A 19,223-nucleotide genomic window follows, 5' to 3' on the forward strand; every position below is an offset into this window, starting at 1 on the left:
CGCAAGATGAAATTAATTCGTTCCGCAAGTCTCTTCGTCTTGCGAGTTTTTCGTCTTGCGATGCACGGTTTCCCATAGGAATGCATTGAAAATCAATTAATGCGTTCCTAGGGAAACCGCCTTCAGGCCAGGTCCGGGGACAGTCTGTCCCCGGACCTCTTCTGAAGTCTGGGGGGGGGGGGGGGACAAGGGCTTTTCTTCCCACCCCCAGCATTTAAAAAAACCCCGGGACAGCGGAGGACTTCTCCGCTGTCCGGGCGATCTTAAAATGCTGGCGGGCGGCATTTTAAATTCGCCCCGGGACAGCGGAGGACTTCTCCGCTGTCCGGGGCGATTTAAAAGCCCTCCGGGACAGGCAGGCAGGGGGGAGCAAAGACTTTCGCCCCCCGCCCGCCTTCAGAAGGTGTTCCCGCCCCGCCGCCCGGCTTCGGAGCACCGTTCCGAAGCCGGGCGGCGGCGGGAGGTGTTCCCTCCCCCCCGCCCGGCTTCGGAGCACCGTTCCGAAGCCGGGCGGCGGCGGGAGGTGTTCTCGCCCCGCCGCCCGGCTTCGGAGGAGCCTTCCGAAGCCCGGCGGCGGCGGGAGGAGGTGTCCCCGCCCCGCCGCCAGGCTTCGGAGGAGGTCCGAGGACAGTGGGGAAGACCCGCTGCGCTTCCCCGCTGTCCCTGAGATTTCCCTATGGGCTGTCGTCTTGCGAAGCAAGCCCATAGGGAAATTCGTTTTGCGAAGCGCCTCCAAAACGGAAAACTCTTTCGTCTAGCGGGTTTTCCGTCTTGCGAGGCGTTCGTCTTGCGGGGTACCACTGTACATCTTTATCATATAAGACCCACTTAAGCATTGGGATATTCAAAACATGTCTTCTAAGAATCTCTGCTGCAGGCCTAGGTATCTATCCTGTTATTATGTTTGCAGGTAGTGTGGACATCCCCTTCAAATGTAGCACAATCTCTTGGCGAACATGAACCTCAAAAAGCTATGGAATGAATAGGAGTCAATATTATTTCATGCTGGCTCATGCCCATGTCTTGACCTAATCCATTTTCTATGACAGAGGCCCCAAACAAAACTTGGTGTGTATGCACACTGATTCCTTGATATTAGCCAAAATAACAAATAGAAGCTGCAGCAAAATACTGCAATGTCGACTGCTCCAGTTCAAGGTTGTAAGACCACAAGAGCAGCCCTTGCTAGGTCTGTCCAAAGGCCCCTCCAGTCCTGTATTCCGTTCTCACAGTGACTAACCAGATGTTTATGGGAAGCCCACAAGCAACACCTGAGCACAAGAGTGTTCTCTCTACCTGTCATTCCTGGCAGTTGACATTCAGAGGCATACTGCGTCTGAAAGAGAGGGAGACTACAGAGGAAAGGGCTATCACTACACCTTGTGGTAGTTCTAACTCTGCACTGTTAGGGTTGCAGTCAGCCATGCCCTTTTCCAGAACGCTTTATTCCATCCCAAGATGGCTACTCTACTGGGCATTTCCCTCAAGCTGCTACTATCTGCCTCTTGTAGTGCTTAGATTGACAACTGGAGAGTGAGCTTGCTATTAGTATATAGGACATACATGCACATGCAGTGGATGAAAAGAAATACTTTACTTATTTGATGGTTTTAGAATTCTTGACAAACATAAGTCCAAATTGATCAAGATCCCCAATGGAGTAGTTTTCAGTGAGTTGGTTGCCTGCCTGCAAATTCCTACATTCTTGCATTGCTGGGAGTTGGACTAGATGACCCTTGGGCTCCCTTCCAACTCTACAGTTCTATGATTCTGTGAAACAGATAATGCTAGCACCTTCCTTCAGGCTATTAAATCTTGCCAAAACTTATTCATGTTTACATTCAAGAGCTTGGTGTGGAGTCAGCAACACAACATGTACTGGAAAAACAACTTCTTGGCTTTCATCCCAGGCTTTTACATGGATAATGTTGGCTGTGAGCTATTTGAATAACATATCTATAATACCAGGGGTGGTAGAATCTATGGCTGTCTAGATTATTGGTGGATTACAGCTTCCATTATGCCCAACTACTAGCCATTCTGGCTGGGGGCTTATGAGAATTCAACAATATATGGAATACTACAGGTTAGTTACCTCTGCTCTGCAGTAAAAATTGTTTAGAAAGCTGCATTTGACAAATGCCTTCAGTTTAATAAGTTTTCAACCCCCTACCTATTGCATGAATTTGGGCCTTGCCCAGTCTGCAAATGCCCATATGCAGAGAGCTTCCACCAACAATACCGTGTTTGGAGTAAAGTATTTTTTCCATACCTCCTATGAAGTTCTTGCTCTGCTGATGTCCAAAGAGTTGGGGCTTTTGTGCTCATGTAGCTTTCCAGCACACACCACATCAGTGTTACTAACACAGGACTGTTACGGAGAAAATACTTCCAAGTCTTCCAAAAGGAATAATGTACATCACTAAATATTCCTACTCCAGCAATGGGTAAGGTGGCAGCTATTACCAGCATTATCCTTCTTTGGTACTAGAGTTTAGTAATGTAAACATAAATTTATAGGAAAAGTGTAGGTCATATTTTTGGTCAGAAGGCTACAGAAAAATCTGAAGCAGGGCAGTACTTTGATTCTTAGAAGCCTCAAGGAGGCTTGTCAGATTAATAACACAAGTTAAAAATGTAGTACTCTACCCAGAACAACTTCCAGTCTTTCCCCCTTTGCCACAATATCTCTTTTTACACCTAGTGATTATGTACAGGAATTTCTACGCTATACTGCAACAACATTAACAGAATGCTGATTTTGGCTTGCTAACACCACTAGGAGAAAAGAATTAAAAGATTTTTAATATTTCTTAAATGATTTCCTTGAAGTTGTGTGACCACACCAGTATTAAATCACTAGCACAAGTTGATTAACTTAATGACAACACTGCTCATTTTCAAGTACTGGAGAAAAGAGTATTGCTTAATGTTGCTGAGAGGTCAAATTAGGAACCATCTGCGGGCAACCAGAGAATTGTATTGAAAGGCAGCTACTATCTTCAGCTAATGTGAGGACAGAACAGATGGTACAGAAATGAATCCAATAAAGTTAACGCTTCTTTCCTAGTGATTGAAGACTGAGTCAGCCTCAAGATATTTTACTGCAAAAGAAACATTCTGTTAGCAATATTAAAAAGTGAAGGAGGTAGAAAAACATTCCCCTCCTTGCATAGAGAGTATATATTTAGAAAATGGACTATTTATACTGTAACCTGCTACAAAGATGTTGAGGTAGGGGTTAAGGTGAAAACTAGTCAGTGAAGGGTTTCAAGTCACTGTAGCATAGCTAATGACAATACCACTTCACTGGCCAATAACACACAAAATAAAGTTCTGCGTATTCTGTTTACTTTTTCTTGCACTAGTACGGGCATCAGTGAATTTACACAGCAAAGCAGGGGGAACTCTTCTAATAACTTGCATAGCCAAATTGGATGGTGCTTCACTGAGTACAAAAGGATAGGTCCCTTTTCTAAGATGCTTACAAAGTTGACAAAGGGGAAACTGAAGAAGGATGGGGATGAGGTAAACAAATGATATGCAGTTCATTCAGTTGCAAGTATTTGGGCTAAGGCACAGTAGGAATTGAAGAGGTTGTGCCAAACATGCTTCACAGAAGAGATGGATTTTTTGAGAGGATGGTTTTGAAGGAACAGAGAAATGTCATTTAGAAGAATGGTAGCATGAGTTTGGGCTATGAACCACAGGTGTGGCAACTTCCAACTAGAAAAGGCCCTCCTTACAAGTGTTGATTGTACAGACAGACACCTGAATCTCTTGATTCTGAATTAAGATACTTTCTATTTCAAACAATATTTGAATTTTATTCTCTGCCAAGAAATGGATGCATTCTTCCATAATTTCATTACAAACTTGTCAGGACAGGGAATTGTATTTACTTTTTGCTTAAAATTACCCAGTACAGTACAGATGGATGGCACTATATAAATATGTCCACCAGAGTTATTTTAATGGGACATTTGGTAGTCCACATGTCTCAGTATTGGTGATTTAAACACACAAGGTGATTTAAGACACAAAAGAACACTATTAGGACTCATAGCCTTGGCACACGATAATGAAGTGACAAAATGCAGCTGTTTATTGAGTAGTACATGATTCAACACATTCCGAATTTTCATTAACCCCACCTTTTTTTTAATAATAAAAGCATCCTTTCTGGATACGTAGTGTACTCCCCAGGCACCCCTTGAGAAAAATAATGGCACAGGTATAATTAAATCAGTAATAATTTAAGGCTTTGCTGGAAAACTGCTATCCAAAACAGAGGCACTGGTGAAAATGCACCTTTTAATACTTCAGCCCCAAGTAAAGCTTGAAGCTTTAGACAAGAGGAAGTCCATAACACAATGCAAATAGTGTCAGAGAAGCAAGTTTGAGCCAACTCTTCCCATGTTGCACCTTTTTAGAACAAATCCACCACATTCCCTGTTCTACTGTGGGGTTTCCCCCTTTTTCTTTTGAGGTGCTGCACATTCTTGAAGAATGGCAATGAAGAATTTTTCTTCCCCAGTAGAGGTGAGTTTTTAGTCAAAACAATAACTTGGACAGAACTCCAAGCTACTTTTAATATCTGGCACAGAGCTTGTTTCTCAGAACCCATTTGCAAAATGTTTTCTGCTGGTACCTAGAGCCATTTTGCAAGAAAGGCCACTAGTTCTTTGGCAAGCCTGATGAACTTCTATATATAATGGGAGTTCTAAAGGCAAGCCACTGCACTTGATGTTTTTAAAAAAGAACAAGTCTTAAAGTACAGCTGGTCAGGAATCTAAATACATGAAGTTTAAGAGCCCCTCCCACCCCCTAAACCCACATAATGAAATTCCAGAAAACAATACAAAGTTATTGCAAAAAAATCTGAAGTCTGTGCACCAGGAGTATTGTATTGCAAAAATCCAGGAACCATCCCCAATTGGATGGAGTGAGTGAAAGAGACAAACAGAAGTCTCAAGGCAGCTACAATGCAAAGAAGTAACCAGGTGGGATAGTCTGTGCTTCCAGATGGGGTCACCAATATGTTATTTATACTTTCAACTGCAATAACCAGGGCTCCAACCTCTGCAGCCTTTCTCCAGGTTTTCCTCTGCCTGCTACAATCAGGACTTTTAATTCTGAAGTACTGGTGGTGGGCAAGGTGAGGAGAACTAGAAGAATAAGGTGGGCAGCACAGCAGCTGCAGCCTCACTCAGCATAGTTAAAGGTGCTGTCTCTGGGGAAGAGGAGTTGAAAACTATCCAAATTATAGGACGAAGTGGTCAATAAGGAAGGAAGGCAAATAGTCTAACAGAGTCAGCACAGAATTAGATAAGACTAGACACTTATAGGGCAGAAAGAACCTTGAGTACAAACAGCTTCTGTTGGAGGCTAATTATGGGGTAGAACACTACATTCTTAACTTTAACTATCTCATTGGACAAGATTCAAGGTCTGATTATAGACAAGAGTGGTTTGGCTGAATTTTCAGATCATTCCATGCCATCCACAACTGCAAGTATATTGTCATTCAACATGCACCTTCCTTAACTAGCCAAAAGGTTGTTGACTTTCAAGAGTTCAAAAAATGAATTCTTGCACAATACATTTTAACTACAATTACTCTCCAGAAGAGGATCTGCTTGCTTAGTAAGGTTCTCCCTTACAAGATGACAAAGGGCAGTTCTAGTCCACAGTTCAGGAAGATCTTTAGTCAGAGTTTAGACCAGCCTTCCTCCTCATCTAGCACAAATAAAATCCCCTCAGGGCTATAATACCTAATCTGTGCATCAAGAAAGCAATATTCTGCCTCAGAAGTGCATGAGATCAGGGTACTCTCAGAAGTCTGTTCTGCAACTTTAAAAGCCAGAGAATCTCAAGCTAACTTCTGCCACATACTGAATATGCCAAACCACTAAGTGGCTCTTTCTTCAAGCAGCAGGAGGCTAAATTTCTGGTTCAAACCTTGAAAACTGTTTCTGTGCTGACTCCATTGTGGGGAGGGGGAAGGGAAGAGAACACTTTCCTTAATAGAAGGCAATGCTGGATTTGCCCCCAGGAGGGTTGAGGACTTTGTTGTGTGATCGTGGCCGTGGCCCCAGCCTGGGCTCATGATCATCCATTTTGGGTCCAGGCTCTTTGGTGCTCTCCTTCTTCTGTGGCTCTCTCTTTTCACTTGTATCTTCCACCTGTGGTCTTTGGTCTTCTGTAATTGTAAATTAAGATATGTTGTCAGGTGGCCATGCCAGAATATTCACCCAGTCTTATGACAATTATAGCTTGCATTACATGCACTTTGTTCAGCCCCCAGTTAGCACTTCATTTCCATGTTAACAAGGTGATAGTTATGTCATGTATGCTGCGGAAGCATTGTGAAATGCTGCTCCCCAAGAATACTTTGCTAAAAAAGCTTTACAAGGAGCATGGAAGGGCACACACACTCCTTTAAAAACGTATTTAATCAGCCCACCAAGCAGGCCACTATATTGGGGACACGAAGAAAGTATTATGAAAATGTGTGCAGACCATTCCCAGGCCTTTAAGGAACAGATACAGTCACAACTGCAGATAGGCACACACTAAATACTTGTGGCTTATATTCCTCTCTCCACAAGTCTTTTCATTTAGGTTTATTGATCTGGAATAATAATAGCTGTGTCAAACATTGAATATAACAAACAAACAAACCCCCAGGAAAAAAACAGTTCTTCAAATAAAAATTGGATACCGCCCTTGACTCATCCATCCTGGAAAGCCTATAGAAACAACAGGTGAACAATCTGTCACCTACAGAGTGGTCCCCGAGCCCTGTGCAGCTCATCAAGAACTATGCTCATCTACTTCTTAGTGGTAAGCCATATCCAAGAGAAAGTATAGCTTAAGCCATGAATTCATGGCAGAGGGAATGACTTAGCACAGGGTTAGTGCTATCGACTGTATAATAATCAGCAAGTAAGTAGAAGTAATCTCAGACAACTAGCTTAGGAGATGGTAATACACACTGGTAGATAGCTCAGATCAGATACATATTATTTGTCTCAGGCTTAGCTCTGGCATCCAGCAGAATAGCAACCCATTCCAGAATATTCTCATATAGTTATAGGAAGACTGAATTGTGGAGAATCTATTCTGTACTTTTAGAAGATGCACTGAATGCTTTTTATAAAATTTAGAAGATATAGGGTTTTTTTAAAGGGAATTCAGATGCAGGGATCTCTTCAAATTGTAACTCTTTACAGGTACAGTGGAATCTCTACTCACGTACGGAATCCGTTCTAAAGGTCCATTCGTGAGTGGATCCGGGTCGCTGGGAGAAGTGCCGTTCTGTGTGTGCGCATTCAGCGACAGTGCCGTTCTGCGCATGTGCAGACAGCGGCAGCTGCTTCTGCATGTGCACGAATTGCAGCAAACCCAGTATTTACTTCCGGGTTTGCTGCGGTTACGAGTTGGATTGCTCGCAAGTAGGGACAGTGGTAGTTGAGGTTGTACTGTACACACACACAAAATAAGCCAAGCAAACCCACTTCAAATGGGTTTTGATGTTTAGCCTGGAGAAGAGGAGGTTAAGGGGTGATATGATAGCCATGTTCAAATATATAAAAGGATGTCACGTAGAGGAGGGAGAAAGGTTGTTTTCTGCTGCTCCAGAGAAGCGGACACGGAGCAATGGATACAAACTACAAGAAAGAAGATTCCACCTAAACATTAGGAAGAACTTCCTGACAGTAAGAGCTGTTCGACAGTGGAATTTGCTGCCAAGGAGTGTGGTGGCGTCTCCTTCTTTGGAGGTCTTTAAGCAGAGGCTTGACAACCATATGTCAGGAGTGCTCTGATGGTGTTTCCTGCTTGGCAGGCGGTTGGACTCGATGGCCCTTGTGGTCTCTTCCAACTCTATGATTCTATGATTCAAATCCATTTCACTCTTACATCCATATATTAAAAAATTGCAGTCAGAGGTGCATTTTCATATTCAATTTCTTGTGACAGAAATAAAAAATTCTCAGTAATATTTCAGCTCAAATTCAAGCTGTTGTAAAGCTGAAGATTTCTGAAGAATCTTTGACTATTTTGCTGAAGCATTTAAAGGACTCTTAGTTCATTCCAAAGAGCTTCTTGCTTTTCTACTTATGACACTGAATGTTGTAACTGTGGGTAACTAGCATCTAAGGAGCTGCTGACAGAGCCAGCAGCTGACCAAGTCATTTTTCCATTAGAAAGTTAACATACCAAAGATTGGTTTCTTTGGAAAATAAAAAACCCTCTTCAACCTAAAAGTGTTTTTTGTGGATTCTGATAAATCTCATTTTAACAAGCCTCCCAGGAATTTTGTTCATCCCACATATACTGAAGAGATAGGTTACGTCCTCGATGTTTGTCTAGATTCTATCTCCCTATAGCCACCCACAAGCTGCATTAGGCATCTGCAGTTGACAGAATGCCTACAATTACGAGCTTTCTGGGGCCTCAAGATCAGCCACAGAAGTCTTGCTTGCACACACTATTATTATTTGTTACTTTTGACACACAGAGTGTCCCAAAGTGACCTACAGCCTGACACTGTCACTATTTACTTTCAGGCACCAGATAAGAATGTTTCTTTATACCCTGGCTTTTGTCCCTTAGTCTGGAGAGTTTTAGATATTTTTGGCGTCTTTCAGTGGATCGGATGTGTTACACCTGACTTTTATATGTATGAAAATGTTTTTCATTCTGCTCTTAGCTTTTCATTCTGTTTTGATTTCATACTGGTTTTAAAAGACAATCCACGCTTTAGAAATCCTCTGCTTCCCAGAAAACTTGTTCCACTTACCTTTTGGTTTTAGTTCTTGTGGCACATCCCCTCTGTCATTCAGGATAACAGCATGATCCTGTAAGGGGAAAAACACTTTTAAAAAACCAAGTTTTTGGGAATGTATTGCCCCTTTAAAAAAAGCAACTCTAGGTTTGCTTAGTCTTCCTTCAAGCAAGAAAGGCAAGCAATTTCTGCTACCATTCTCTTTTTTTAAGGGCAGAATGTCTAGCACATAGCTTGCATTTCTGCAGGGTTGTCTTCCACACATGAGGCAGAAGGGATTCTGCTTATTATAAGAACTTAAGAGACTGCTGGAGCAGGCCACTGGCCCATCTAGTCCAGCATCCTGATCTCACAGTGGCCAACATTTCTTCTAGATAGATGTGCAATCTAATTCAACACTTTGCAGGGGACAGAAGACTGGGTCAGCATGATCAGTAATGAATGCAATGAACCAAAAGCTTTTCAATTCCATACCCAGGGGCCCCGAGATTCAGCAACCTCAATGATACAAATGAATGCATGGCTGCTTCATTTACACAGATCGTTCTTCCTATGATCTGATCTGAGTTCTCCTGTGGCTTTATTAAAAAGAAAAAAGGAAAAGGGCAAAATCTACAATACAGTTACCTTGGGTTTGTTTGGGTGAGCTTTGACAATGTCGACAGGCTGTGGAGACCCAAAAATATTGCTTGTTTTTCCACCAGGTGGATTTGTAAGATGACGAGAAGGATTAGGTTTATGGTCCTCAAATATTCCACTGTCCTTCCCACCTGCAAGACAGCAGTACTAGTGGAAGTTACTAAGAACTTCTCCTTCAGATTCTTACAAGTAGCTCATGATAAGCTCCAGGAGTCAGTCCATTATCAGCATTGTTTGTATTTTCAATGGACTCAATTTAGTTTCCCTGTGCAATGTGCGCTGACTTTTAACCTAATAGGCTGGGAATCAACCAAAACTATTTTGAAGATGTCTAATGTGTAAAAGGTTCCACTGCTAGACAAGCTGCCCAGCTAGCACTGACTGTAGCATTTGTTATGCATGGGATCATTCCAGGAACGTTTATTCCACTTGATTTCCAATGTCACACAATACTGCAATAAGAACAGCTATATGCTGCAACAATGTTTGCAAGTGGATGCAGACGCCAGCAGTATGGAAATGAACATGCATGGACAAGCTTCTAGAAATATTTTGACTCACCTTCATGCTCCAAAACTGAAGCCCATTGTTCAAATTGCTTTATACAATTTATTAAAAAGTAACCTCTTTGTTCACTGGGAGAGTGCCAAGAACTGCTTCTGCCTAAGCCACCATTTAATGCAGCACTGTCTAAATACCACAGCGGAAAGATGATATGTTACTACCATAAACAGAAAGCTTGAGTCCTACATCCCACACACCTCAACGTTTAGAAGTCTAATATCAATTATAAACCTGCGCTTTTAATATCAGCCAGCCTAGGTGGTATGAGATCAAACACCATATCTTACCACATCCTCGGCACAACAGTGGTATTTGGGTGAGGGTGGTATGCACTGCAATCTGTTGCCACCGTATTTAAATGATCATTTTCATCAAGTTTTATTATGCAGCCTTTCCAGGGTTGAATTACTGGTTTGGTCCCCCTCTGCCAAAGCACACACTTGCAATCTACATTTGTAAGATGAAATCTATACGGCAAGATTGTGCAAACTGATAAAACATCTGTTTGTCAGGCTGAATTACATTAGTTAGCAAAGCAGTGCAATTCATCTCTTGCATGCAAAATATTGGCTGAACACAACGTAAGCACCTCTTTGATTAACAAGGATAGTCTGAAACATACAGAGGCTTTCAACAGCGATACAATATGGTAAAACTCTGCTAGAATAGAGAAAGACAAAGTATAGGTTATGTATTTGCAGGCAAAGCAAAACCTGCCACTCCCTTACATAGAGTTCCTCAGGAAGATGACTCTCACCTGGAGGGTTTGTTCTCTTTGAAACGTTCGGAGTTTCTTCAGCTCCTCCAAATATGTTAGATGTCATTCTGTGTGGCCTGAAAGAGGAGTTGACTACTTCTGGGCTTCCAAAGAGATTGCTGGAGCTTCCTCCAGGAGGTTGCAGGACCCTGTTTACAGAAAATAAATGATAGTCAGCCACGAGCACAGATCGTGTCCAGTCTGAATTATATAAGTGAAAACAGGCAATGTGCAACCAGACAAGTCTATGGAGAGATTTATCTAAAGGTTATGAGAGAGGGGAAGGTTATATACGCTTCAGGTTACAGACTCCACTAACCCAGAAATAGTACTTCAGGTGAAGAACTTTGCTTCAGGATGAGAACAGAAATCGGGCTCCAGCGGCACGGCAGCAGCAGGAGGCCCCATTAGCTGAAGTGGTGCTTCAGGTTAAGAACAGTTTCAGGTTAAGTACGGACCTCCAGAACGAATAAGTACTTAACCTGAGGTACCACTGTAACTCTCTGTTAGTAGGAAGCAGGAACCTTAATGGTTCAAATGTTGCATACTGTCAGCCTACACATCCTATTAACTTCATCTCTACAAAGTTAACCTTTGCTTAAATGCTTTGCTTAAATTAGGGGTCCGCAAGGTTTACCTCGCCTGGGCCGGTTCACTTCAGCAGAGATCCCTCCGTGGGTTGGATTGTGAGCGTCTGCACAATTTTCAGCGCCTGAGCATACACGATTTCCGGCACCTGCACAGACGCAATTTCCGGCGCCACGGAAGCGAGTCCCTACACTGGTTTAGCACAGCATGCAGGGACTCACTGAGCAGGTTTGGGGGCGGCTCGTGGGCTGGTTAAACAACCCCCATGGGTCGCTTGTGGCCCATGGGCCTTAGGTTGCCTATCCCTAGCTTAAATGCATAAAGAATATGATGGTCAGGATAAGTTTAAAGAGGGCAAATAATTTATAACTGTACATACTTCTCGACAAAAAAAAAGGGGGGGGGGAATCCCCAAACTAGGTCTGTGCAAAGCATATCAGGCACCAATAAGCAGTTTGGCTTGATGCTTCTTGATGGATATTTTCCCATTGTTGGGTGAGGTCATTACCACACCCAAATTGAAAATGAACAAGAGTGAATGCATTTACTCCTTACCAACTTGTCCACACCCTTTTATATGCTTATTAAAATTCTTTCCATTTTGAGGTCTACTTCACAGCAGTATGCCAAGATGTATATGAAGTGTATTTTTGTTATTAGTTTACTGGATTATTATTATCTCCATCCACAAGCATTTTTAATCAAAATATGAGATATTTGACTGCTGCATTTGGGAAAAGGAACAGTTATAACAGATTAGGGTTTTGTATTGGCTTAGATTTCTCAAAAGTTGCTAAGAGATATGGAGTTCAAAATCTGAATCTGACACAGAGACCAAAAAAACAAATAAACCCCAGATCTCAACAGCCAAAATAAGGGCATCTCAAGAAATAGGCAATCTTAATTTACACTAGTCCAGCACAAGTACTTCTATTGCCTGGTGGTGTTACGTGACTAGCACAGCAGCATATACACATATTGTTAAGACTGTTGCAATCTGTTATTCAGCTTTCTGTGGAAAGAAACATTCCAGAACAAGGCCAAGGTTTACAGGGAACGGAATGCAAATGACATTAAAGAATGCATTGTAAATGACCAGATAAGAGGTAGCTAGGACAGCCACTCAGTACAAAACAATACATGCACAACAAAACTACAAGTTTTGACCCTATATTGCTGACTTAAGTATCAAGCTGGTTCCATACAAATAGTCAATATCTATGCAAACATTTGCACTCTTGAAGCAATTTCACAATACAATTCAATATAATTCAAGGAATTATATATACAATTCAATATAATTCAAGGAAGAAGGTGGGGGAAAAGATGTTTCTTGTATCATTTGCCAGGAAGGAGACAAGAATGTGTTCAGATTTTGAGATACAGCTATACGGCATTCCATACCATAAAGCCTTTGGTCTCCAAAAGTCATGGAAGAGAATTTCCTGTGAAATCGGAGTGCCTGAATAAAGGTTTGGGTGGGGGTGGGGAGGAATAAACTAAGAATACAGTGGTACCTCAGGTTACAAACGCTTTGGGTTACGTGTTTTCAGGTTGCGGACCGTGAGAAACCTGGAAGTACCGGAAAGGGTTACTTCCAGGTTTTGCTGCATGCACAGAAGCACCAAATCACGTCATGCGCGTGTGCAGACGCGGCACTGCAGGTTACGAACGCTGCGGGTTGCAGATGTGCCTCTGTCACGGATTATGTCTGCAACCCGAGGTTCCACTGTATCATTCTGCTTATAAGTTACTGCTGCTTTCTTTCAACATGCCATAATGCAAACAAGTCTGCAGTGGTCATCACCTCTCTCTTCATCAAAAGGAGATAACAGAATCACTCATGCAATTTAAATTCAAACTTTCTCAACTGGCAATGCAGTGCTTGGCAGTCTCGTGCCAATAATTTAGCTTTGGTTTCAACAATCCCCATCAGCTCCAGCTAGCAAATGGCTTTGTTGGTGAAGGCTGGTTTAGAGTGTTGGACTAGGACATCACTCAGGGTTCAAATCCTTACTAGGATTTGAGTTCACAAAGGGGACCTTGGGTCAATCACCATCTCTCAGCCTCAGAGGCTGGTTGAAAGAATAAAATAGGGAGAGGGAGAGCCAAATACGTCCCCTAACCTCCCTGGAGGAAACGTTGGATATAAATGCAGAAACAAAATAAATGAAAATAAATACTTGAAGATTGCATTTTGGACCACAAAAGGCTGTCTGATTAAAAGCATCAGTATCATATCCGAGATCAGTGAACTACACATTTAGGCACTGTTCCAACACCACAGTTCCAAGCATTGCAACAGTAACATGAGTGTGCCTGACTGAAGATACACATTGTATACACAACAGAGAGGGTTTTCATTGCAAATTCTGCATGAATATTTTCAAGAAGCAGAAACAAATTCAGAAAGAAAGCATCATACGATGAGCACCACAAGTCCTTTCAGCAATATAGGCTGTTTGACACTAGTTGACACACAAATCCCAAATTGCTTGAGGAAAGGGGGTGGTTCCTACAGTCCTGGAAAGAGGCTGCGATGAATTCCCTCCTGAAGTAGTAAGGTTTAGATCCAGGTAACTATTAGGAAATATCACTCTGTACAAGGTTTTTTCCTTGGAACAGAAAGTGCCTTAGTCACCTTGGTGATGAAACACTATCCTGTTGAGGAAGCTGGGAAGACTGGCATATTGTTTTACAGTGGCTCCTTACATTCTTGGAAGATCAGTCCCAGAAGGTGATGCTGGGAGACTTCTGTTCCATCCAACATTCTATGGGGAGACAAGGTCTCATACTGTCTCCCAGGCTGAAATATTTTCATTTTAAATAGACTTTTAATACAGAACTCTGCTGCTCTTTAATGACTGCCAATTTTAGTGATTTTTTTTAATTTGAAGTTTTATTGATGTGATTATTGTACTGCATATAGAACCCATTTCTTCTTCTTTGCCATATCCTATGAAGGTAGTGGCAGACTGTTCCTCTTTAGCTGGAAATGCTACTGCATACACAATTCTGAAGAGAACAAAAAGGAACAAAAACTTAAGCAAAAAAGTGCAAGTAAGGAATGCTTAAAAAAAATATTCTGAGGAGCATACTGCTAAAAATATTAAGACCAACAAGGAGTTCTTTAAATAAACTGGTATCAGGAAACCATCTAGGAAGACAGTTCGAACATTGGATGACAAGGTGGTAAAATGAATGTGAAAGGAGGATATGGAGAAGTTGAATGAATTATTTGCCTGTGTCTTGACAATGGAAGAAATAGGGTAGATCCCAGTGCCTGAACCAGTACCTCACTAAGGTCTCCTCAGGAAGCTTAGCCATCAAGGAATAAGGGGAGGGATCCTCTTGTGGACTACAATTTTTTTAAATTGGACGAAGCAAAGATGTAGAAAGTGGAGTCCCCCAAGGATTGGTATTGCAACCTGTGCTTTTTAACATGTTCATAAACAACCTAGAGTTGATAGTGAGAAGTGAGGTGGCCAAGTGTATACTAAATCATTCAGGGCCAATGAAAGAAAGACAGATTATGAAGAGCTCCAAAAGAACTTTTCCAAACTGACTGAATGGGCAGTAAAATGGCAAATGCAATTCTGGGTAAACTAGATTAAAGTGGTGCATGTTGGGGGGGGGGTCTTATTTACACATATACATGCATGTGGTCTGAACTGGCAGTAATGGGCCCAAAATGAGATATTGGGGTTGTAATAGATAGTTCAATGAAAACGTCAACCCAGTGAACAGCAGCAGTGAAAAAGGTGAATTTTATGCTAGAGAGTATTAGGAAAGGAATTTTAAATAAGCTACCAAAATCATAATGCCCTTACACAAATCTATGGTGTGATTGCATTTGGAATACTGTGCACAGTTCTGGTCACCTCACCTCAAAATGGTTCAGAAAACAGCAACCAAAATGATCCAAGGAATTTTTAGTTCAGAAAAAAGGCAAGTGCCATATTTCTCCATTTATAAGACGCCCCCTATTTTTTGGGACTCAAAATTAAGAAAATGCATTATCCGTGTATAAGATGACCTCTTATTTTAAACTTAAAAAATTTAGGAAAAAATATAGTCTTATACATGGAAAAATACAGTAAGAGGTAATACAATAAAATTTTATAAAATTATGCACGGCATGGAGAAAGTGAATAGAGACAAGGTTTTCTCATGGACATCTAATGAAGCTTAATGTTGGAAGATTCACAACAGTTACACTACGGCCATTGCTCCCACAGGAGGCAGTGATGGCCATCAACCTAGATAACTTTGAAGGATTGGAGAAATTCATGGAGGTGAGGGCTATCAAGGACTAGTTGCCATAATGGCTATGCTCTGCCTCTACACTTGGAGGCAGCAACGCTTTTGAATACCCGTTGCTGGAAACCCACAGGAGAGGAGAGTTCTTGTGTGCTCAAATTCTGCTTGTGAGTTTCCCACAGGCATCTGGTCGGCCCCTGCCCTGCTCCAGCAGGCTCTTCTTAAATCTCTTACCTCATGTATTCCAGGGCTGAGCTCTGAGTCAGAAAATTCAATCCCAATCCCTTGTGCTTTCAAGAAGCATGATGTCCTCACAGTATTGCAAACACCAAGAGTAAGTTCCTTGAGCATTCTGATAATGTAAAAAATCCACTAAATTTCAAAATTCTTCCTGACACCAATTCAGTATGCATATATTGTTACATTATGATGAGTCACCTTGTGCAAAAGGACATCTAGGCAATTTTTTAAAAAATTAATCATTGATATCCAAAATAATGATGTCACTCAAATGATACACTACTTTCTAACTAGTGTGTGTTCAGGTGGCAAGATTTGATTTAAGTAATCCATTGTTATCAAAGTCTGTCTACATATGCTGGTCTAAGTTATGGGGATGGAGGAGGAGAGGAGATACAGAATCCAGGTTTTCTCCAAGGTTATTTCTTCATGAGAAAAGTCAAGAACTCTAGGTTGGTTGAAGCAGAGATTAATAGGCAGTTTTAGAATTAATATTTTATGTCTCTGGTAAGAAGCAAAACTCTCTAAAGGCAGAGGAATGCAGCAAGATGTTGACTTCGAAGTGAGTTTTGGCTTCTGGAAAACAGAGCCTGGTATCACAACTGAGCCTTCCTGAAAAAAATCATACCAGACAGTGCGGTCTGGTGCCCTTTAAGCACAGCAGCCACCTCCTACAGCAAAAATCTATTCTGAAACACTGGGTGGCATGAATTATTAAACCCCAAAGGGCTCCAAAAGGAGGAGGAGGAGTGCTAATGAGTCTGTTATTCAAATCTCAACAGACTGATCCACCTCCATGAAGTTACATATCATGGCAATAGTAGAAATATATAGGTACTTACAATTCTAATCGCCAATCCATGTACAATTAAAATATTCAATGTTTATTTTGGAGATTAAGCAGCTGCATTGAAGTTTAGGTCAGAAATCAATCAGGACCACTTTGAGATTAAGTAATTGTGAAGTAGGAGACTAGCCCATCTCTCTCTTTCTCTCTCTATCACACACACACACACACCACTAAATGCCAACAAATCATATACCTAAAGGCATTACTTCTTCCATATACACAACTCTGTACCTTCTAGCATAGCTACTGATATGAATAGAGTTGGTGGTACTTGGGGTTGGACACTGGAGCCACTAATTGAATGCACACCCTACAACAGCCTTCCCTTAACTGGCACCCACCAGATGTTTTAGACTACAACTCTTGACTAGATTCCTGGGGAAGGTTACCTTAGCATGTAATACAATCTCTGCTACAATAGTTCCACTGCCATTATGGAAACCAGTGTTCGAGTCCCAAGACACTTCCAGCTTATAGGGACCAAAGTGTTCTGCATACAAAGCAATGCACATGGACAGACACAGCAAACAAAGTTCAGAGAAGACGCAGTGTGGTCTAGTAGAGAGTTAGTATTTATTTGGAAGACCTGGGTAGGGCAGTCAGTACATCTGGCATCATCTAGGCCATATTGCATCATATACTGAGTTATGTGGCAAACTATCTTCTCTTAGGAAAACATTTTGCATGAACTGAATAGAAGCCTATCAGCAGCCAGGTTTCAGCAACTCCCAAGTCTCTTAGACGAGGACAGTCAGAAATTATAGGGACCTACTAATAAAAGCTATGTGATTCTTGCACAATAAATGTGACATATAAATGAATTGTCAAATGAGCATATCTCTCTCTCTCTCTCTCTCTCTCTCACACACACACACACACACACACACACACGGGGTGGTTAATTCACAAAGTGAGTTCAGCATTCAAAGCAATCCAAGTGATTACTATACTAGACACAGGTAAAAATGAGATCCAGTGGAAGTAGTAAGAGGTCTAACTCAGTGCAGTTGGTTTCTTCTCTCCCGGTAACCTGAATCAATTTCATTTATATGCAATACATGCTCCAGACAAGGACAAATCCATTTATAGCCTCCAAGAATAGGCAAAATCAAAACCAACTCATTCCACCTACACACGGGCATGGCCAGAGGAAGCAGAAGAAAGGCAGGATACCTTATCACGAATACTACTCCAGTTGCAACCACAACAAAGCTAATTCCAGGCATCTGTGCTATACTTTCTTCCTCAGACAGGCCTTGGGATGTTTAATACAGCATTTTGGGTGCAAACGCATTAAGTTTTCATCTACGTATATTGAATAGCATTTCAGAGGGGAGTTCAGAAACAGCACCATACATTATCACTAGAATCCTTATGACTGCCAAACAATGTGGATCAGCATTGTTGCCTTGATTTGGTGCATTCAGATTCCGTATTTAAAACTTTCGTCAGTCACCTTAAGTTTTTCTGCTGGGGGGAAAGAGACAGGCAAGACATTTTTAAAAATAAAACACCACCCAGAAATATAAGTATGACCCTCCTTTATTTTGCTTGAGCAGGCTAGTGAAAAGGGCGGGCACCATAAAAGCTTTTGTTCTCTTTAAAACAAAACGAAAAAACCCCCAAACCTCCGCCACACCCCTTACAGAAGTCATTTACTCAGAAGCAAGCCCGGCGATTTCATCAGGGTTACTCCCATGTATGGCTGCAAAAGATTGCCGCCTCAGCGATAGGTAAGAAATCCGGTTTCCGACGGCACCACAAGGCCTCCTACCTGAACCGGCATATTGCCACACCCCCACCCCCACTCTCAAAGCGCAGCGAGGCCGAACTGGAAACGCACGGCTTTAATTCGAATCGAAAGCGTCCGCCGCGGTCTGCTTTAACAACCCACAACATGCCCTTAAAAAACGGCGTTCTCTTTTTTCCTCCTCGTTTGCAGCGAGGTGGCTCCGCCAAGTCACCAGCTTCCGCCCCTGAGGAGCCTCCTCTCAGCCACAAGGGCGGGAAACGGAGCGAGGGACCCCGGCGTCCGGCGTCTCCTCCCCTCCCCCCCCCCCCACGAAACGAAGGCCGCCCTTCCTCAGAGGAACGAGCACATTTACCTCGAGCTGGGTTTCGCCGAGTCGGTCTCGGGTCCCTGAAACATGGTGGCGGGAACGGCGGCGACCAACGGCCTAGCAGATGCTAAGCAACGCGCTCCTCAACTGCGAGCGGAGCTAGAGCTCCGCTCTTGTGATTTCCTCAGGCAGGGCGCCCGGGCAGTCTTTAAAAGCCGATTGGCCGTTGGAGCCGCCGCTCACGGCCAGCCAACCAACCGACGACTCGGTGATCTGTGCCCAATGAGCGCAATACAAGGATGGGGTTTGGGAGCGGGAAGAAGGGGCAAGATGCCTGAAGCGCGGGCGGAGTTTTTAGCTCTCTCATTGATAGGAGTGAATTGAAGTGCAGAGTCTTTGAGGACCGGGACATTAGCAAGGAAATTAAAATGCTTGTTTACAAAGCTATTGTATTACCAACCTTACTGTATTCTT

At 42.4% G+C, this 19,223-nt stretch overlaps 1 protein-coding gene across 1 annotated transcript; it reads right to left on the bottom strand.

Moving 5' to 3' along the window:
• Positions 1-4,082: 4,082 nt before the first annotated feature.
• JPT2 (Jupiter microtubule associated homolog 2) lies at positions 4,083-18,955 on the bottom strand. Its single transcript, XM_080981563.1, has 5 exons — positions 18,795-18,955; positions 10,752-10,900; positions 9,419-9,561; positions 8,807-8,864; positions 4,083-6,202 (listed from the first exon to the last, which is right to left on the bottom strand). The coding sequence occupies exons 1-5, from the start codon at positions 18,836-18,838 to the stop codon at positions 6,024-6,026; spliced, it is 573 nt and encodes a 190-aa protein (XP_080837689.1). The 5' UTR covers positions 18,839-18,955; the 3' UTR covers positions 4,083-6,023.
• Positions 18,956-19,223: the final 268 nt, after the last annotated feature.

This window comes from Podarcis pityusensis (genome assembly GCF_964106645.2).
Source record: "Podarcis pityusensis genome assembly, chromosome: 14".
In the NCBI taxonomy this organism is placed as follows: Eukaryota; Metazoa; Chordata; class Lepidosauria; order Squamata; family Lacertidae; genus Podarcis; species Podarcis pityusensis.

Coding starts and splice junctions, on each gene's coding strand:
- JPT2 (XM_080981563.1), bottom strand. CDS start 18,838: ATGTTTCAGGGACCCGAGACCGACTCGGCGAAACCCAGCTCGAG. Junction 10,901..18,794: donor TCGGCGAAACCCAGCTCGAG/GTAAATGTGCTC, acceptor TTCTGTAAACAG/GGTCCTGCAACCTCCTGGAG. Junction 8,865..9,418: donor CTCACCCAAACAAACCCAAG/GTAACTGTATTG, acceptor TTCCCCTTACAG/GATCATGCTGTTATCCTGAA.